The 20,810-nt window shown below is 54.1% G+C and overlaps 1 protein-coding gene across 2 annotated transcripts in view; it reads left to right on the top strand.

The window, feature by feature from the left end:
• RPS6KA1 (ribosomal protein S6 kinase A1) overlaps positions 1-20,810 on the top strand; it is a 39,369-nt gene that overhangs the window by 9,382 nt on the left and 9,177 nt on the right. Inside the window, exons 3-7 of one of the 2 annotated variants that reach the window (XM_086625970.1) lie at positions 12,738-12,791; positions 17,403-17,519; positions 18,595-18,676; positions 19,019-19,099; positions 19,905-19,984. In XM_086625970.1, the coding sequence (XP_086482096.1) occupies positions 12,738-12,791; positions 17,403-17,519; positions 18,595-18,676; positions 19,019-19,099; positions 19,905-19,984 (414 nt within the window). Of the gene's footprint in view, positions 1-12,736; positions 12,792-17,402; positions 17,520-18,594; positions 18,677-19,018; positions 19,100-19,904; positions 19,985-20,810 lie in introns of both variants that reach the window. The other variant, XM_086625969.1, reaches the window with a different exon arrangement.

The following is a 20,810-nucleotide window of genomic DNA, read 5'->3' as shown; positions in this document are numbered from 1 at the left end:
CCAGGCAATCCTCTCCACATCCCTAAAACCAGATTGCTAATCCAACACTACATTGAACAGGAGCCTTTGGCAAAGACAGGTTCAAGGGTGGGTGTTTAGTTTTCCTCTCCTCTTTGGAGGTGTTTGACCCTGTTTTAAATTTGATGTTGGCTTTAGGACAGCAGCGGTGCAGTTGGTGCCAGGTTTCAGTGCAACATCTGCAGCCACTCAACAGAAGAGCTGCCTGTTCACGTTTGTGTTGGTGGTAGAGGAGCAGGACTGATGCTCATGGAGCAGGGCTGCTATCCTGATATCCTCTGTGTTTCCTTTTCGAAGGACTTGGAGCTGTTGGAGCGGGTCCAGAGGAGGCCACGGAGGTGATGCAAGGGCTGGAGCACCTCTGCTATGGAGACAGTCTGAGAGAGTTGGGGCTGTTGAGCCTGGAGAAGAGAAGGCTCTGGGGAGACCTTCCAGCAGCCTTCCAGTACCTAAAGGGGCTACAAGAAAGCTGCAGAAGGGCTTTGGACAAGAGCATGGAGTGACAGGACAAGGGACAATGGCTTTAAACTGAAAGAGGAGAGATTTCGATGAGGTCTAAGGAGGAAATTTTTCACTCTGAGGGTGCTGAGGCACAGGACCAGGTTGCCCAGAGAAGCTGTGGCTGCCCCATCCCTGGAAGTGTTCAAGGCCAGGTTGGATGAGGCTTTGAGCAGCCTGGTGTAGAGGAAGGTGTCCCTGCCCATGGCAGGGGGGTTGGAACTAGTTGATCTTGAAGGTCCCTTCCAGCCCAAACCGTTCTGTGATTCAGGGCTCAGAGGTTGCTTTCTTCCTCGTCTGGTTTCCCTTGACACAGCCTGAGCTGTCACTGAGAGAAGTGTCTCCTGCTGCAGCCTTGGGTTAACCCCAGCGGCGTCTCCGTGCAGGCCAGGAGCAGAACGGGCGTCTCTTGCCATGCTCCCAAAAGCTGCTCTGCCCCAGGGGCTCAGCAGCAGCGCTGTGCCTCGGTCCCCAGGTGCCAAACCTCGTTCTCTCCTACGTTCTTCAGATTTTAATTGTCGAGTAGGCTGAAGATCGGTCCTTGTTCAGCCGGGGAACGGCAACAGAGGGCTTGAATTCAGTGGAAAAATGGAACCCGGCGTAATTGGGGTTTTAGAGGCTGCTCTGCAGCCAGCTTGGCTGAGGGGTGAGCTTGTGCTCCGTGAAGGTGCCAAGCGTGAGGAATTATGCCTGAAAGTACAACACCCAATTAGTGAAATCACTTCATAATGAAGAGCAGAGGAGTGGAGCTGCAGTGCTGAGCGTGCCCACACTCTCTCCGGAGGTAACGCCGGTGCGGGCTGGGAGCGCTGATCAGCCTGTTCTTGGGTGATAATGGCAGTGAAAACCGGGGAGGTGAATAAGTAACCTCTTCCAGCTCTGCTTTGCACCATAAATGAGACCTTTGAGACCTGCACGCACCAGGCATGAGGAGCCCCACCTGCTCGGGCTGGGCCTCGCTGTCGGGCAGCAAACTGTCACGGGAATGCGGTGAAGGGGAAGACATGGCTCTTTCCCAGAACTGTGTGGTTCCTGCTGATTTATCCTCATGTCCTGACTAGGTGAAGCCTGCAGAAAGGTCCACCCCTGCAGCATCTTCAGCAAGGGAAGCTATGGGCAGGAACCTATGGAGACAGGCTGAGAGAGTTGGGGTTGTTGAGCCTGGAGAAGAGAAGGCTCCGGGGAGACCTTTGAGCACCTTCCAGTGCCTAAAGGGGCTATAGGAAAGCTGGAGAGGGGCTTTGGACACGGGCATGGAGTGACAGGACACAGGGCAATGGCTTTAAACTGAAATTTCGAGGGGAGGTTTCGATGGGATCTAAGGAAGAAACTTTTTACCATGAGGGTGGTGAGGCACTGGATCAGGTTGCCCAGAGAAGTTGTGGCTGCCCCGTCCCTGGTAATGTTCAAGGCCGGCTTGGATGAGGCTTTGAGCAACCTGGTGTAGTGGAAGGTGTCCCTGCCCATGGCAGGGGGGTTGGAACTGGGTGGTCTTTGAGGTCCCTTCCAACCCAAAGCATTCCGTGGTTCTATGAACCCGGAACTTCTGGCCAGAGAAACACCTGCCTCACCAGTGTAAACCTCAGCTTGTGTTGTTCTGGGTGAAACACCCTGCTATAACACCATAGTGATGACAAAGCACAGCTGCAGTCACAGCTCTGAACTGTAATTCTTTGGGATGAGTTGGAGCGAACAGGGTTGGAGCCATCTACCTGTGCTGGCCCTGTGCCAGTCCTCTCTGTGGTGCAGTAGCTGTTAGAAGTAAGGCTGGTTCTTGGTTTTGCTGCGCTTCTCCTGCACCTGCCGAGGTCCCTGAGGCCAGCTCTTCACTCCCACCTGCCAACTGGATGTAGCTGGAGCAGCTTTCCAGCAGGCTGGACTTCACTGCTGGTGAGGAACTCTGCCCAAACTTCTAGTCATGAGCTGGGAATTCTTAACACTCCTCTGGTGGGATGTGAGAGAGGGAGGCTTTGTGCTGCTCCGTCATGGCATACTGCATTAGCGCTTGCTCATAGCTCAGCTTTCCAGCAGCACCTCTCTTCTTCACCCACACTTTGCTGTAGGCTTCGCCGACTGGCAGAACATCTGCTGCCAGTTGTGCTGTCTTCTCTGGAGCTGCATCGCTAACTGGGTGGTCAGAGGGGAAACTTGAAGCACCTTCTCTTCACGGTGTGGGAAGAAGAAAGAGTCATCCAAGACGTGTTGGCCACCAAAGGGCGAGTCCTGCGTGCCCACGTAGCATCCGGGTGATGGAGGGCTCTCGGTGTGTGGGCTGCGTGCTGCCAGCGTGGCACGGGAGCTCCGGCGCCAGGCTGAGCGCAGGACAGAAGGCACGTCCAGTGCCGTGGTCCCCGTCGGTGTTGGACACTGCTCTAACTGCAGCCCCCTAACGCGACGGGCTTCAAAACACACGAGTGAAACGCTCCGCTTTGAACCCGTCCCGGCGTGTTTGCACAGCTGCCACTGCTTTCTCCGAGAGCTGGAAAGGTGTCGAACGTGGGAAAAGTCGGGAACCTCGGCAAATCCCTTCTCTGCCATCTTCTGGTGCTTCCAGCTGCTCGGCCGAGAGCATCCCAACTGCTCTGGTGCCCCAGGGCGGTGGGATAACCCAGGACCTGGGATACCCTGGTGGGAGCAGAACATCTGGAGCGCGGCACAGCGCTGCCTGGAAATCTGCCTTCCCCTCTGCGCCGCAGGGACCGGGCTGCACCCATCGCCGCTCGGAACGTTCGGCTTTTTCAGCCCAGTTTAAACTGGTTGCTCTGTCCCGTCCGTCGAAGTAATGGAGTGGGTTTGGTTTTGGTGTGACGCCGGACAGCTGCCGGGCTCCTTCCTGCCGGAGCGTTTGCTCTTCGTCCTTGGCAAGGCCGGGCTGTGGTGAACAGCAAGCAAAAAAAAGCCCAAATAAATGCCAGTTTGAGGAGCAGAGTCTCTGACGAGCTGCAGACTCGAATGAATAATTGAAGAGGGGTCAGTTTACAGGCCTTGCACACGAGGAATGCGGCAGAGGCTGCGGTATCGGCAAGAGCCGCCCTCCAACAGCCCTCCAGCATGGCACGGCATGGCTCACCCCTCAAAACCACTCCAGCTTTTCCTCTTCCATTGCCAAACCCCGTCATGGGTTAACCCGCCTCAAGCTCTGTCTCTGTTATTGAAGGGAAAAAAAAAAAAAATTTTAAAAATCTTTTCCTGTGTGCTGTACCTGGAGGAAACCTGTGTCATCCAGCTCCTCGAGGGGTTCTCCTGCCTTGGCCAGGCTTCTCCCGGTGCTCTGAGCACACTCCCCGCTGTTCCCTAAGGATTCCTGCCTGGCCTGGAGCCCTTCGCCTGTAGGAAAAGCCACGTGCCTGGGGCTGCCTGCGCGGCGAGGGAAGCGGAGGCTTTGCCTCCCAGAAACTCCCGCTGATCTCATTGCAACGATGCTCTGAGGCAAAAAGGGGTTTCCCGACTGCGGCGTTGAAATCCGGGTCCTTCCCTCGCTCGTCCTTAGGAAACGTCACCCTAACGGAAAACGAGGGGGGTTACCCCTCGGTTGTACTTGGAGGGATATCGTAGTGGAACGGGGCAAAACACGTTATTCCCAGTGTTCAGTGAGGCTTTGAGCAACCTGGTGTAGTGGAGGGTGTCCCTGCCCATGGCAGGGGGGTGGAACTAGGTGAAGATCCCTTCCAACCCAAACCATTTTGTGATTCAATGATTCAGGGTGACTGGAATTCCCGTGGCACGGCTGAGCCGCGGAGCAGGTGGCTGCTGGCTGCCACCGTATCTTTTTCTTTACAAGAATTATTTGAAAACTGGTGCTTTGCTGCGGCGGACGCTCCTCCAGGGGTGTTGGTAACACCCAGCCCAGCTCAGGGGGTGTTTTGGATGCTTGTTGGGGTTTTTTTAACACTGATAAAGTTCAGAGCCAGCATGAAAATGCGACGATCTCTTTTCTCTCGCTGTATCTTACACGCGTGTCCTTCCCGGAGGGTGGGAGAGAGATGAGTTATTCCACGTACCCAAACCTGGTAGGGACCGAGCAGAGGCTTTACCAAGCCCTGAGATGACTTTTCATGTGTGTTGCAACAAGAAAACTGCCAGCAGCATGTGTGCTGTGGGAGGAGGATGGAATTCCTGCGTTCCTGCGATAGAGAATAGTTTCCACATCCCACGATAACTCCAAGGGCAGCAAACAAGTCTCGGTTCTCGTCGCGAAACCGGCGTTATGTTTTATAATTCAGTTAGAAAGAGTTTTCATCTTCTCTGCTGAAAGTAGCAAAACTGCCTCGTGCCTAGATGGAGGACAGCGCTTTAATGCTGGTTCCTGAGAATGTTATTCTTCGTTTAGAAAAGCCTGGGACAGGGTCTCCTGGTTTTACCACCATCAGAGCAGGTGTTGGTGTGAGTTTGCCGTGAGCAGACCTTTCCCCCTTGGTGGGAAACGTGCGTAGGGCTGCAGCATCCTTTGCATTTTCTAAACAGGGACTAATTTGGTCTGTGGAAGCTGCATAATTAAGTAGTTCTTTGTTTCCTGGCAGTTAAAGGTGTTTTCCTCTCTGGCACCTCTCATTTCACCCGGTCCTGCCGGCTGCGAGTGCTTCTCTCACGGCTCTGCGGCGGAGGCCCAGGAGAGCTGTCGGCAAGTCTCGCTGGGATTTGGGAACATCTTTTGCCTGAGCTTGTATGTTGAGCCCAAACTGCTCGTTGTCAGCTGATCCTGGCCAGCCGTGGCTCGTAGTGCCTGGAATGAGTGGGGAGATATTTTTTTAATTTTTTTTTTTTTTAGAGAAACTTGCAGGATCTGGTGCCAGAATGCCCTTGGAGAGAGCCAGGAGCAGGGAGGAGAATGGGGAGAGCAAGGTGGGTGTCTGTGCCTGAGCGTCCCTGCTCTCTCCATCCCACAAGGGACCCGATTTCTCTGGCATAAAGCAGATATTTTGATGCTCCTGGTCAAAGGAGACAGGTAACAACAGATTGAAAACATTGTTGTGAAGCAAAAGGACTTGCCTTGCCGTGGGAGCTCGGCTGCGTGAGGCCACCTTCTGCCTTCTCCCTCTTCATCCTCAGGCTTTGCTTGAGAAAACATCTCACTCCTTCATCAGTTCCGAGGTCCCCCCTGTTTTAGGGGTGCTGAACCTTCCCGCAGAGGCATTCATGGAATGGGTCCTTCTGGCTCTCACCCTCCTGTTTCAGGACAGAAACACGTTTTGGGCATTAAGGATGCTCCGAGTGCCACCTGCTGGAACGTGCTGGAGGAGGGGGAGCGGAGCTGGGCAGCAAGCCTCGCAGGGTCCCCCGGGGCTCTCAGCCTCTTTGGGGGTGCCCCAGCCTGTCCCGTGGCTGCAGACCCCAGTACCTGTCACTGCTGTCCCACCGCGCTCTGCCGGCGAGTCCCGTGCTCTCTTACCGCTGCTCTGCCGCCCGTTGCCGGAGCGTGCTGGTGTCTGTGGCCTCCAGGATTTCGCAGCGTTTCCTGCCTGTGGCATCTCTGTCCACCTCCACGGAAGGTGATGTGGGTCACTTTCTTGCAGACAAGAGAAGAACTTCCTGGTGAGAGAAAGGAGCCCATGTAAAAAGACGGAACTCGGCTCCATCTAAACACCAAACAGGGTAAAATTACGCTGGCTGGGACTGAGTTTTCCCTTTTTAGGGATTTGCTTGTAACCCCCGTTGCGGGGAGCCGGGATCATTGCTTGGAGCGGCAGCAACATCCTTCCCGAGGGTGACCAAATTAATTTGACATGGAGCATTTGGCTGCCTCTCTGGAGAGGGATCGCCTCGAGGAAGGCAGCGGAGCGTTTCTAGGATGCTTGGAGTCAAAGGCTTTGGGTTTAAGCCGTACGGAAGGAGGTTCCTGGCGTTATCTGGGCCACGGTGGAGTTGGTCGTTCCCTTCTCCCAGCTGCCTCGGCCCTGTAAGAGTTTGTGCACGAAGGTGGGGATGAGCCAGATTTCCAGAGGCCAGCGTTGCCGACAGCCTCGCTGTGCAGCTCCGACCGTGCGTCCTGCGTTTCTTCTCTCTCCCTTGTTTTTTGGTTTGGTTTGTTTTTCAGGAGACCAATAAAACAGCCCTCGGAGACGGCGGAGGGTGAAACGTGTCTCTTTCCCACCGCTGCGCTGTTCCCTCTCGGTAATCCCTTCCTGCAAACCTCGAGCAGGAAAGCTCCTGCCAGGAATCCACCTCCATCCTTATGTACTTATTGGGAAGTTCCAGTTGCCCAAGTCTCCGGCGTTCCTTACCTGTGTTTGCACAAGTGACTCTGTCCAAGACTTCCAGCTTCAAAGCTGCCCCGTGGTGGGCGCTGCCTCCCCCCAACTCCCGCTGCCTCCCGAGGCTTTTGTCTGTCCAAACAGCAAATATCCCTGTTCAGCGAGAGTTTCAAGGACTAAGGAAGCTGGCTCTTTCCCTGCAGATCCTCTTGGATTGCTGTAAGAATCTCCCTCTTCTTTTAAGCTCTGTCCTTGACCCCAAGCATTTATGCTCCTCCTGCAAAAGCTGTTGCTGACTCTCTGATGTCTTGTAGGGGCATGGGCTCATCTTCCCTCCATCTGCCACCTGCTTTGATAAAACCCCCAGGACTGATTTTTTTTTTTTTTTTTTTTTTTGCTGCTTTTCCAGCTCCAAGTGTGGTTGGAAGTGGCTGAGGAGCTCAAGTGAGAGGTCTCACATCTTTTCTCCCTGACTTTTTGCAGACGCCAGTGTGCATGTACTAAGCAGAAATAGCCCACCCTGTCTTATAAAATGTGTTGAAGTGATGGTCAGAGCTTTGCCCTGAGCAGGCTGCCCTGCAGCGATGCCGGATCAGTGATGTTTGGGATGATGCTGGAGTGGGAAAACCAGAGCCCACGAGATTTCATACCAGAAGGGAGGGCGGCCGAGGGAGCGTGGGCTGGGACTCAGCCCAGTGGAATGTGTACAGGAGAACAGGACAGAGGTTCCCCTTGGGCAGAGAGGTTTTTAAATCTGCTGGAGGCTTCAAATTATTATTTTTTTTTCTCTAATTGCCTGTGTGGTATGCGCAAGCATGAGAGAGAGAGGTTTGGTGTTTAATCTTTGAATGCAACCTTGATACCGCAACGCCTGCTTAATTAGATAGAGCGAAACTCCTGAATTCTCCCAGGTTTTTTTTTTTTTTTTGAGCTTCGGTAACTGAATGAAATCGGTACGATCTTACAAAACGTTCTGCTTGGCTGGACTTCTCTTTTCAACAGGCGGGCCAGGAAACATCTCCTTTCCTGATAAATACCGAGTGTTAGACCTGCTCACTCCCCCTGGCTCTCGCTCTGCCATCCCAGCAAGGCGGCAGGGACCGACGTGGTGACGCTGCCGCGTGTGGGATGTGCAGGTACCGCCGGTATGGGGGTGACACTTCTCAGCTGCCGAGAGGTCCCGGTGCGGCTGTGGGCGTCTCGAGAGGCGTCGCTCGGAGGGCAGGTTTCCTGTGGGGGTGCTGAGCATCGCCTGCCTGGCTTTCCTGGAAGTCGCTGGCTGGCAGCGAAGCGAGTTCAAATCTGCAGCTGCTGATACGACCATCTCGTCGCTGTGGGCAGCGCTTCCTCTCGCGTTGGAACGGCTCTGCCTCGAGGCACAGCCCCCTTCTTTCCATCCCGTCTCTCCAGACGGGTCCATCCCATCATCCGTGCTAGCTGGAGGGTCCGTTCGGATGCAGGTGCTGCCAGCTGAAGCCCTTTGCTTTGCAAAGCTGTGCAGGAACAAGTGTCTCGCAGAATTTCTCAGGCTGGAGCTGTGTCTGGGAGCGCCTGGGAGCACCGAGGGTGATCCACCGAAGAAGCGCAGACAAAAGTACGTGGTTCTGGCCGATTCTGTGGTTGCAAATGAGACCAACCATCAGCTTTGCCCAAATAAGGCCTTTGCAGGAGGGCAGGCGGTGGCCCGGGAGGTTTCTTTCTTTGTTCCCCTTTTGGAGAACCACCACTTCAAAAAAAAAAAAAAAGTTCCAGACAGAGCAGCCTTTGCCTCTCTGCTCTTTTCAACAGCAAAAAGCAGAGCTGCTTCCTCTGCAGAGCTGCAACGTCTCTTGCTTCCCGTTTATTTCGAGCTCCCTCCAGAGCGGGAGGTGCTGCTCCACAGGGAGGTTATTGCTCTTGATTAAGTTGTATAAACTGGAAAAGAGGAGATTTTGATGAGATCTAAGGAAGAAGTTCTTCCCTCTGAGGCTGATGAGGCACTCTGCCTGAAGAGAGCCCACTGCTGGCACGTCCACACGCTCCAGAGTGGGACTGGTGTCTCCATGCTGGACCAAAGGGATGGCTCGGAATGTCTCAGCACAGGATTCAGCTGCTGGCCAGGAAGCGCTGGATGAAGAACATGATCTACTGCTCGTGCAGAGCCTTCCAGTGCAGACTGCTCCTGGGTGCCAGCCTCAGGAGCGGGAGCTTCACTTTCCTGAACTTCTGCATGAAGTTATTTTCATAGAATCATGGAATCACAGACTGGTTTGGGTTGGAAGGGACCTTCAAGACCATCTAGCTCCAACCCCCCTGCCATGGGCAGGGACACCTTCCACTACACCAGGTTGCTCAAAGCCTCATCCAACCTGGCCTTGAACACTTCCAGGGATGGGGCAGCCACAGCTTCTCTGGGCAACCTGGTCCAGTGCCTCAGCACCCTCAGAGGGAAGAATTTCTTCCTTTTATCTAAGACTTTTTTAAGGTACAGAGTGGGGACAGGTAAAAGTATTCTGCCAAACAGCAAAGGCCCTTGCAGTGACACTGGTGAAGCAGCTGGGTAACTTTTGAAACCACCCAGGGCATCTGTTTTGCATAGCTGAAATGCAGATGGCCTCTTGATGGGAGCTGGAGGTGAGCACGTGCCTCGCTCTTCTCCCTGCAAACACAGAAATTGGGGGAGAACTGATTCAGAACCAAAGGGCTGAAGCCCTTCTTCCCGCTCTGCTCCCTGTGTCAGCACTGCCTGACTTGGCCAATTCCCACCTGCTTCCTGCTCCAGCTCTGTTCAGGTGTCCCTGGATGTGCAAGAGGAGGGTGCGCAGCAGTGTCAGGGTGCAGGATCTGGCCTCTGAGCCAGCAGGCAGGATTGTGGGATCCTTTTTTGACACGTCAGTGTGCAAACCTCACGTGGGACCTTGCACCAGCGTCCCAAAGACCTGATACAGCAGATGGCTGAGCAGGGACTGCCAGGGGGCAGGGACAAAGCAGGGGAGGATGCAGGAGCTGCCTCCTGCTGAACCCTCCCCTGGACACCTGCAGTTCAGCCGATCCTACCGTTGGAGCGTTGGCCACGGACCGCTGGTGCTGCGCAGAGCAGGGACGGCGTAGCTTTGGGGAAGGCGGCGCGGGCGCTGGGTTGCTCGCTGCCGACTCGCGTAGCGACTGGAATTGCTCTTTCTGTGTGGGTTTTCCTGCCTGCGGCACGGGGGACTAACGCTGATCCTCTCGAAAAGCCTGCTGAGATTTGCTGATGGGAAGCGCCATGCCTAAGCACCCGTAAAGCCATCCAGCGCTTTCGTTCGGCCGCTGGTGTTGTGCAGCCGGCGCCGCGCGGCGCGATTTCCCCATACGAAACCACAGTTTCCTTTCAGCGAAAACTCCCAAAATACATCCCGGTGACGTTAACTACTACACTCGGGGTTCTCGTGCCGCTCTGGGTGCTGCGGGGTGCTCTGGGTTCAGAAAGCAGCTTGCAAAGTATGGGAGAATAGCAGCCTAAAGCTGTGGAGATGCTGAGGCTCCTCTTTCGCAGCAAGCCCAGGATCCCGGAGGCAAGTGTCTGGCTGGTAAAACATCCGCTGTGCGTACAGTGCCGTGCTCTTGTCTCTTCTGCAGGACGCCAGAAGTCGGTGCATCGCCCGACCTTAACGAGCCAGCCCTCACCCGCTTCTAATTAACGGCTTCTCTTTCCAAAAAGGCATTTCTGATGGTAAAGCTGCTTGCTAAGAAGCGTCTTTCCTAGGTGCTGCCAGAATTTGGGAGCGTTTCGGGACCAGAGCATGTGTTGAAGCAACAGAAATTAAAACAGCTTCTGGTTAGTTGTTGATGAATAGGAAGTGAAATGCCAAAAGCGTAATCTGTTTCTAGCTCTTGTAGGTTGTTTTTTTTCTGTGCTTGCATTTAGATGTGACGGTCTCAAGCAGCAAAGTGACAGAACGCGAGCTAAAACAAACCTGTCTCTTGGCTTCTGGCTTGTAAAATCCGTCCTCCAAGAAGGGGAAAGTAGGAAAGAGGACTTCTATTTTCAACTTGGTGTTGGAAAAAAAAAAAAACAACAAAAAACAACAAACCACCGTATGTCCCCAGCCCCTGATCTGGGATGACTAAGCCATCCATTCGGAGCAGTTCGGAGGCGGCATTGGGAAGTTCAGAAGAAGTTGTCTCCTCCTCCGACTTCAGCGACCTCCTGGGCTCAGACCTGGCTGCTGGCCTGGTCTCCTTTTATATCCCAGGAGCAGCAAATACAATTTCTCAGCGGTGCAGGAATCTGTGTAAAATGGGCCCCCCCAGACCATGGGTGGCAGGAGATGGCTGGGAGCTCACGGGAGCAATGGCTTGTGCTGGTGGGGTGGCCCTGCAGGGAGATCCGCGCTTGTGGGACAGGAATCAATCCGTCCCTGTCCGAGGCGGTTTGGTGCCCGCTCGCTGGCAGAGCCATGGAGGAGCTGGTTTCCTTGGGATCGGTGTGATCCCTGGGGTGGAAATGGGGAACGCGGAGGGTTTTGTGATCGTTTTTGAGTGCTCGGGAAGGGGTTTAGTTGTGGCTTTGGTAGACGTGGCAGCCAGCTGCCCCGGGCACCCACTCCCCACGACGACCACCTTCTCCCAGAGCCAAAGCGATTTCGGCTGCTCTGGCAGCAAAGGCGGAGCGATGGAGGGGAGGAAGGGGAAGAGGTGACTGTGAGGGGCCCCTGCCATCTGATTCAGTCCTTCCGGAGCTGAAGATCAGTTAATTCTTAACTCTGATCTCACCGTTTTCGCTCAGCTCCTCCCTTCGCTCAAGGTTTGTGTTTCCTCCTCTCTTCTCCCCATAGCTCCTGTCCTACTTTCAGGTCCTTCTGCCTCCCGCAGCGCCCACCTGGTTGATGTTACTGGTGCTGAAGGGCCCCGCCAGCGCCGTGGGCTCCGGCGTGCTGACAAACGGCTTGAAAAGAAACAAGAGAAGTCACAGCTCGAGTCTCTCTTAGGTCCCTTGTCTGCAGTCACATTAGGGTTTTTTATCTCATCTACAGCCAAAGCCTTGAACCTCTCAGATGAAACTTTTCAAACCTAACTTGATTTTTTTTTTTTGGAGGGGGGTGGTGTGATTTTTCTGTTCAAACTTAGCTCGTTATCTGAAAAACAGGTGAAAGCACCTGGATGTGATAGCAAACCTCTGTACGTTCATTAAAATACAGGGGGCTTGAGGATCAATGCTCTGACCTTCCGAAAACTTACTGCTTCACTCAAGTTTGAGTTTTTAGGGGCAGAAAGAGCTGTGTCCTAGCTGAGCAGCTCCCTTTAAATGCTTCTGCATCCCTCCCCGTAAGGGTTCACAGCCTTGCATCTGGCCCCAGAGGCAAAGTAAACTGAGGCTTTGAGCAACCTTTGGAGTGGAAGGTGTCCCTGCCCATGGCAGGGGGGTTGGAACTAGATGGTCTTGAAGGTCCCTTCCAACTCAACCCATTCGGTGATTCTAATGCTGCTCAGGGACCTGGCTGAGCAGCTGGGCTGGCCCTGCCTTGCCCTTGAGGGATGTGCTGAGTTTTGGAACTTGGATAGTTCCTCCTGGTTGCTTTAGAAAGGCTGAGTGTGCCCCTGGAGAGAAGCCCCCTCTTTGCCATGGAGGTGCCAAACCTCCCTGCAGATCCAGGACATCCCTACCAGAACAGATGCTTTTGGAGTTCGTCCAGGTGTAAAATCGGATCTAGCCGGTAATCAACCTGCCAGAAATTAATTCTCTCTCCTTGGCGGCGGTGCTCTGATTCTTGGGAAACATGATTTGCCAAGAATTTGCCAATGCTCTGATTTCTTGGGAAACACTAAGCGCCGGCATCGCATCCTTCTCCACCGCCCCTCAGAGTTTATCAAAACCTTTAACAGTAGCTGGTTCCAGCTCTTCTCCTGGAGCCACCGACGCAGCTCCGAATCGCATCCCGAGGAGCGATGTCTGGTGAGACACCGACTGCAAACAGCTCACCTGCTTTTGCTAAACACGTTCGTTGGGGGAAAAAACTTTAGTGGAGTAGGAGAGCCCCTCCGTGCTGACGCTTGTTTATTGTCCCGCAGGCAAAATCAGACATCACTTGGATAGAGAAAGACCTGGTGGATGCAGCAGACAAGGTAAGAGCCTGCTGCAGACCTGCACCTCGGGGGGGTTCACGCGTTCAGGTCGCACTTCATCCCATGATGGCTCATCCCACCTACGCGAGGGCATGCGCGGAGCTCGCCAGGACCTCGCTGAGCACCGACTCCCCCGCCAGTGCGTCCCGCCGAGCTGGGGCTGCTCGTACAGAAAACAGCTATTACTCACTTGCTCACGTGACATCCTGGACTTGACTTCATCCTCCTCCTCCTCCTTCCTCCCCACGCCAACCCCTTTCCATGCTGTCATTTATGTCTCCTGTGGCTTTCTGATCTCATCAGTGTGCTGGGGCGGATGCTCCAGCCTTAGTCGCACGGACGTTCGGTGGAGGGGGGTTTTCCATGGCTTTTCTGAGGTTCCTCTCCCTGTGCCGGGTGCCCGATAACACAGCGAGCAAAATTGTCTCAATCGGGACGAGGTTTATCAGATCTTGCCGGGCCCACGCACGGAGAGCTGTGCTGCATCTCCTGCACGGCTTCACTGAGCAGCGTCGAGCTTCCTTGGAAGCGGCGATGCTCATCTGTGGACGGCACGTTATGGACACGGTTTCTGCTTCGCCGGGACCGTGGCAGAACGAAGGAGGTGTCGGTATGAACCGAGGCTCCTCCAGACTTGTGCTCGGCAGCTGCACGGTGCCATTCTACCCCCCAGCTCCGTTTTGGATCTCATCAGCTATTGAGGTTCCTTCTGCGGAGCTGGGACCGGCTGCCTTGCTGGAATTAAGTCACTGGTTTCTTTCGTTATCGGTTCTCAAAGAGCATGTTACGGGGGCGGAGGAGGCCCAACAGTCATAAGTAGTCTCTCCACTTGAGTCCAAACCGAGGTCGTCTTCATGCTCTGCACTCTGGAGAAATTCAGACACCAACGCTGACATGGGGTTGTTTCTAATTGCAAAGGTGCGTGGGCGTCTCGTTACTCATCTCGAGGGGTTTCTTTCTTACCTGCACTCTCTGGGGTCTTGCTGCAGGAAACATCTGTCTGTCCTGACCCAACAGAAGGGTCAAAAGGGACCAGGCTTGGAGGGGGAAGGAGGCAAAACGAGCGCTCTAAATACCTGCCCTCCGTCCTGCCGATAAAAGCCGCGCAGCAGTGGGCTCAGAAGCCGTCTGCATCAGAAACGCCGTTAAAATACCTCGCGTGGAACTTTCCAGGGTGGCTCTTAGATAACTCCAGCATCCACGGCAAGGACTCGTGCAGCATAAAGTGACCAAAGGACTAGATGCAAATCCTGGTGATGCCGGAGGATTTGCCTGTGGGATCGGTGAGAGCAGGGAGATGTGCAGATTTCCGCAGTGGGCTCAGACTTCTGGGAGGGCTTTCAGGAGTTTTTCTCTTCCTTTTTAAAGAGTAAGTGGCTTCTCAGAATATCCCCGTTATGGAAATACCCCCCAATATCACAGCCTGACATGAGATTGATGCAGCACTAGATGGAAATCACTTTAACTAGACCGTGTCTGTTTTCTGTCAGCGTCTTTGTCTGACCCAGGGAACCCAAATGTGAACAAGGAGCTGTGAGATTTTTTTTTTTTTTTTTTTCAAAAAAAGCAAAACCAGAAAAACAAAAAAGCCCCAACCACAAGCGCTGTTGCCGAGGCGTGGGAGCATGAACCTGCCTCCGTGCGACCGAGTCGCTTGTCTCCACTGCGCATCTGCCAGCTGAGCTTCAACCACCTGTATCTCCTCCATCCGGCAGCCTCGAGCACGGGGCATCCAGGCAGCTCCAGGGGACCCCCCCTGGTTCCCGGGAACCGGCCGTGCTTCCCCGGGAGCTCGCGGGGGTGGCGGTTCCTGGGGCTGTGCGATGTTGATCGGGATGGGAGAATGGAGAGGGACCCTAAACTGCCTCGTATCTGCGCGTTCCTGGCGCTCTGGCTGCAGAGGAAGCACCGAGCCAAGCCCTGCAGCCTGCCGCTGCCGGCGCCCAGCCCGCTCCCCAGCCCGGTCAGTACCACCACTACCTCGCTCCGCTTCGCTCCGCGGCGTCGGCTGCCCGTCCAGGTGGGGCCGATGCTTCGGATGGATGCTCGGAGTGGTCCGGTTTGCTTTTCTTTCTCTGTTTTCTGGGATAGTTTGTTTAAAGGTGCCATTGGAAGAAACTTATCTGGGCCGTTTGTGCTGCGGGGCTTCTGTGCTGGGGACTCATTCTGGTGCACTTCCAAACGGGCTGTAGGAGCTGGTCTCCAGAGTCCTAACTGTTGGATTGCAAGTTACTGGATGAGTCCGTGGGAGGAGACCTCCCTTGTGTCAGCAAGATGCCAAACGGCATCTCAAAGCTTTTCTCAGAAAGCTGTCGACAGCGTCTCTGCCGATGCCACTTTGGGTCTCGTTGGCACAAGCGGCTGTTTGCCGATGCGGTCCGGCCGGCAGGCTGCGTATGCAAATCCCTGCCCGCCCTGGGACACGGCTCGGGCTGCTGAAACCACCTGGCAGTTAAACACTCTGGGTCTTGCTGTTGACCAAGGTGAAGAATTCCCACAGCTGTGGAAATACGTCGCTCCGCAGCTCCTGAAGAGCTGTAGTAGGACGGTGGGTCTGGACACCTTGGAGGTGGATCCAGGAGTTCATTCCTCCCTGCATAGGTGTGGGATGCCACGAGGTGGAACACGCACGGCTGTGCGAGCGCTGATGCTCTGCAGACTGGGTTTCTAGTGTTTTCCAGAAGATGGTGGGGAGGGGAAGAGCCTACGGCTTCTTCTGGTCCATCTCAGCATCTCTCCCTGCTGTGGGGTCTCTCCCTGGAGAGCAATGCGGAAGGACTGGCCGGAGGAGACCTCTTGGCTGCCTCCCGCTCCAGTTTTTGGGTGGAAACAGGAAGCTGTCCGTAGCCAGCAGCTGTCTGCCACGGACTGAGCCTCCAAACGCAAGCAGAAGCTCGAGGCGGCTGATTTAAGCTGGGAGAGCACACGGAATGTGAAAACTTGTCGTTACAGGGATTGTAAGATCTTTCTTGTCTGTGATGGCTGAGAGCAGCAAAAGCCAGGGCGACGCGGGGGCAGCGCCCGTCCCCCTGCCCACTCGGGCACCGGGGCTGCCCGTGCTGCCCCACGGAGAGCGTGGGCTTCTCTGCTCCATCTCTGTGTCTGAATAATGCAGGATCTCGAGAGAGCAAAGCGACCAAGGGGGAAGCAAAGCAGCTTCCTAAGCTAGAAAAAAGCCAAGCGTGAGAGTGGGAAGGGAAGGGTGCTTGGTGCAGGTAGGCAACCACATCCGCGGGTACTTGGCAAGGCCACCCTCCCCGAGGAGGTGCTGGGAGGGCGGGGAGTGGGCTGGGGTGCAGAGGAGAAGCAGAGGCTGAAACTTGGTTCCTGTTGTTTTTGAAAGCTGCTTTGATTAGGTGGGTTCCACGCCAAGTAGCCGAATAGTTTTAGAAAACAACACGTAACTTTTTTTTTTTCTGAAAAACTCAATAGTAGTTCCAGCTTTCTGGCAGCCTCTGGTGGCCACACCTGCCCAAGGGTCAGACAGCAACCGAGTTTAATGACCTTTGGGACATAATTGCTGGCCTTCAGGTCCAAATAGCAACCAGACCATGTCTAACACTGGATGACGTGGGACCGAAGCGCTAAGAAGCCTGGACTTGCCCTTACAAGATGTACAGCTACAAGGGATTTCTGAGTATGATTCGTGTCTGTAGAACTGGGGAGTTGAGTCAAACCCTCCCTGTGGTCAGCCAGGAGAGGGGCTGGAACAGGTCAAGGTCAGAGGAGACCCAAGTACAGATGTATTGGCTACGAGTGGTCAGGAGAAGAAGAGGGAAAGGCACAGCTGGAAGGGCTAGCAGTACAAAAAGTCTCTTTATGTTTGGGATGCCAAGAGAAAGCAGCACAAGGTGTTTGTGTTGAGCTGAACTCTGGCTTTATGCACCAAGGTATGGACAAGGTTTGCTGGGGAGGGGAGGTCTTCCAGCATCACCTTGGGGTCTGTGGCTGTTCTCGTGTGCTTCCTTGGTGAGTTTATTCTAGATGCTGCTGATTAAAGCTCTTTTTCTTCAATATACGTTTTTTTTTTTTTTTAATAAAATAATGTGTTTTAAACAAAACATGTGCCAGAGACCTTGGCTTCCCCTCAATCTTCTTGAAGGCTCGAGTCTGTTAAAGCATCATCTGTATGTGCTGAAGATGCACTAAGACTTATGTTGCAGAGTCGCTCAGATTGCCGAGCAGATGGGCTCCAACATGTCTGGTTTGTGCCAGCCCTGGCCGTGTTTTGACAACAGTGCCGTATTTTTGTGTTGTGGGATTTCTAGTGGCATAAACACTCCCAGTTTTGCCACCAGTGCCTGAAAAAGGAAGGTGCTTTTCGAGCACCCTTCTGAAACGCCGTTCGAAGAAATGCCATGGCTGCGGTGCGAGGAGCAGAGCGTTTGGGGAGGACATTTAACACAGCTGCCTGGTACGAGCCCACTGATGGCTTATTTATTCCAGATGTTGAAGCCAGGTGATTACCTGTGACAAGCACCAACCTTCATGGTTCTCTCAGATGTGGTCCCTGTGAGTCCGTAGCTACAATCCTTGCTCCTTAATCCGAGAAGGCTTGCTTTCCCCTCTCCAGGAGGATATTCCCAGCCAACCATGTCCCTTCTTTTTCAGGGCGAAGGTGTTGTGAAAGAAATCAACATCACGCACCATGTGAAGGAAGGCTCCGAGAAAGCCGATCCGTCGCAGTTCGAGCTGCTGAAGGTGCTGGGACAGGGCTCTTTCGGCAAGGTGAGTTCACTGCTGACTGTGTGTCGTGCCAGATAAATGGGTTTGATGACAAAAGGGACTGTCACCCTCAACAAAACCACTTTCCTGATTCCCACCAGATTGGGAGAATCTGACTGAGGAGCCCACTTAGCAAACAGTTGCTTCTGACTTGAAAGGCAACTGTAGAGATGCCTCCTTGTAAGGGAAGCTCTACAGCCAAAGCTCCCCTGTAATTCCATTTTCAGATGAGCAGGAGAAAGGAGCAGTATCCTGCTTGGGAATGCAGGTGTCCCAGAGGGCAGAGGGACCTCCTGCAGCTCTCTAGCTGGCTGCCAAGCTGTGGAATTGAGGACCTGGAGGACTTGGGCATGTTCCTCTCTTCTCAGAAACGCTGCTGCGTGTGTCTGGTTTTGGCCCGTGTTTACGGTCCAGTTTCCCTTCTGTGAAGGGGGAAGGAAGTAGCCTGTAACACCCATTTCAACGTGTAAATAACCCAGGTCTCATACAGACCGTCTGCTCGCACGTTAAATCGTGTCCATCAGTCACCAGCGCCAACAGCGGGGGCTCGTGGGGCACGGTGGGCTGCTGCCTGGGCAAGGGCAGCAGCGGCTTTACGCAAAAGCGAGCTGGTGTCTTTTGAAGCCACCTAAAACCAGGTCGAATGGGACATCAGGGAAGGGAAGGAGGGAAAAATCCAGAGAGGATGCAGGACCTGAGCAATAAGGCGTTGATCTGGCTGTCAGACCAGCAAGTCACCGAGAGGGTTTGTGGTACATTGAAGCATCGATGCTTCAAGGGACAGCTCCCATGAGCCCCCCAGGAGCTGCAGGAGTGAGCCAGAGGTGTGGAAGAGGAAGGAAAGTGCAGTATGAAAGGAGGAATGCTGTAATGGCTGGAGATCAGGGCTGAGAGGAGCCAACACACAGCACTTTCCTGAGAGCTCCATGGTTTTCACAGGGAGAGCTTGAGGTTATGTCTTCCCCGTCCTGTGTCCAGCTGCTTCTTAGGGTTTCTGTGAGGTTCACCACTTTGGGAGGCGTCCAGCTCCTACTGCTGATGTTTAGTGCTTGGCCAACGTGGTGTTCTTCTGCCTCAGGTTTTCTTGGTGAGAAAAATAACACCGCCAGACAGCAACCACCTCTATGCTATGAAAGTGCTCAAGAAGGCGACACTGAAAGGTAGGAGACTCTTCTTGCGATGCTCTTGTCCTCCGTGTCTTAAAGAGCATTGGGGAGATGCCACGGCAGTCACTGCTGGCCCCAGGATGAATCACAGAACCACAGAATGGTTTGGTTTGGAAGGGACCTTAAAGACGATCTAGTTCCAACTCTCAAGTTGAGAAGTATTTTTATCTCAGCCAAACAGCCTCCTTCTCTCTCCATCTGTAAAAGACCTCTGTTGCAGTGCTGGAGGTGGGAAAAGATCTGGCTGGAGCTGCCTGGTGCTAAAGGGTTCAAGGCTGGGGCCGAGGCCAACACCGAGGTACCGTGTGCCTGAGCTCTTCCTCTCTCTTCCCACAGTGCGTGATCGAGTAAGGACGAAGATAGAAAGGGACATCCTGGCTGATGTAAACCATCCCTTTGTGGTGAAACTCCACTACGGTGAGTGTGGAGCCAGGTGGGACACTGGGAGAGGAGCTGGAGGCTCAAACAGACACTGACTGCTTTTAAGAATAAGATATAATAGAAACTATAGGGTTTTTTTGATATAATAGAAACTATAGAACTATATATAATGAGCGTGAGGCATCCAGCAACAGGCTGCTTGGAGGATGCTCCCAGGGTTCCTAAGAGGCTTCTGGAGATACCTGAGATGGAGAAGAGGCCTGGGTCAGTCCGTATCCCTCAACGGCTGCGCTGCTCCGGAGCCTTCACGATCCCCTGAACACAAACGCTTTCCGGGAAAGTCTTTGGTCCCACGCCCGCCCTAGGTATTGAATGGGGAACAGAGCATGGGCTGGGAAAAGAGGTTTAAACCTCAAATCCTTGGGATTAAAGCATTAATTCAGGAGAAACTGGGAAAGCAGAGTTAACTAGGCAAGCCAGAGTTTGGCAGGACTGATGCTGTGACTCTGAGGAAGGCGCCGATGGCTTTTTTCCCTGTCGTGACCGGTCCTTCTCTCGGGAAAACAGCCCTTTCAGTGCAGCGTCGCTGGCTGAGAGGGAACCAGCCCCCCATAAAACGAGGATTTTCTGCCGTGCCAGAGTGCTGCTGGTGAGCTCCCGTTCCAACATCCCGGACAGGCCATCCCATTGACCCGAAATAATTAGCCCTACCTGTGTTTAACCCAGTAACCACGCAGGGCATCTGCACAACTGGAGCCATTGGGATTTAGGTGATTAATGCCACCCCTTGGAGCCTTCCTGCAGTGGAGGGGTCTGATTCCTGCTCCGGCTTGTGTTTCAGCGTTCCAGACGGAGGGGAAGCTGTATCTCATCTTGGATTTCCTCAGAGGAGGTGACCTTTTTACTCGGCTTTCCAAAGAGGTGGGTATGCTCTGGCATCTCGGGGGGGTTTACTGAAGCTCTCAGTTCATCTGGGCTTAATCGCCCGGAGAAGCCGATTGACCCTCGCAAAGTCTTTGAGAGGGGTGGAAACAACCTCCAACCTGCTGCTAGCCCAGAGCTGGCAACAGGAGAGGAGAGGCCGAGTGCCGGGACCTGCACTTTGGTCACAACAACCCCACGCAACGCTCCAGGCTGGGGGAGAGCGGCTGGAAAGCTGCCCCAGAAAAAGACCTGGGGGCGTTGGTCAACGGTCCGCTGAACGTGAGCCAGCAGTGTGCCCAGGTGGCCAAGAAGGCCAAATAGCATCCTGGCTTGTATCAGAAGTAGTGTGGCCAGCAGGACTAGGGCAGTGGTCATGCCCCTGGTAGTTGGTACTGGTGGGGCTGCACGTCCAATACTGTGTTCAGTTTTGGGCCCCTCACTACAAGAAGGACATGGAGGTGCGGGAGTGTGTCCAGAGAAGGGCAATGAAGCTGGTGAAGGGTCTGGAGCACAAGTCCTGTGAGGAGAAGGTGAGGGAACTGGGGTTGTTCAACCTGGAGAAAAGGAGGCTGAAGGGAGACCTTCTCACTCCCTACAACTACCTGCAAGGAGGTCGTAGCGAGGTCAGTGTTGGTCTCTTCTCCCAGGTAACGATAGGATGAGAGGAAATGGCCTCAAGTTGCGCCAGGGGAGGTTTAGATTAGATATTAGGAAAAAATTCTTTACCAGAAGAGTGGTCAAACATTGGAACAGGCTGCCCAGGGAAGCGGCAGAGTCACCATCCCTGGCAGTGTTCAAAAAACGTGTAGATGTAGCACGTGAG

The sequence above is a fragment of the Tauraco erythrolophus genome, chromosome 24, assembly GCF_009769465.1.
Source record: "Tauraco erythrolophus isolate bTauEry1 chromosome 24, bTauEry1.pri, whole genome shotgun sequence".
Lineage (NCBI taxonomy): Eukaryota > Metazoa > Chordata > Aves > Musophagiformes > Musophagidae > Tauraco > Tauraco erythrolophus.
The sequence above is the reverse complement of the archived record's forward strand: the minus strand, read 5'-3'. Positions and strand labels throughout refer to the sequence as shown.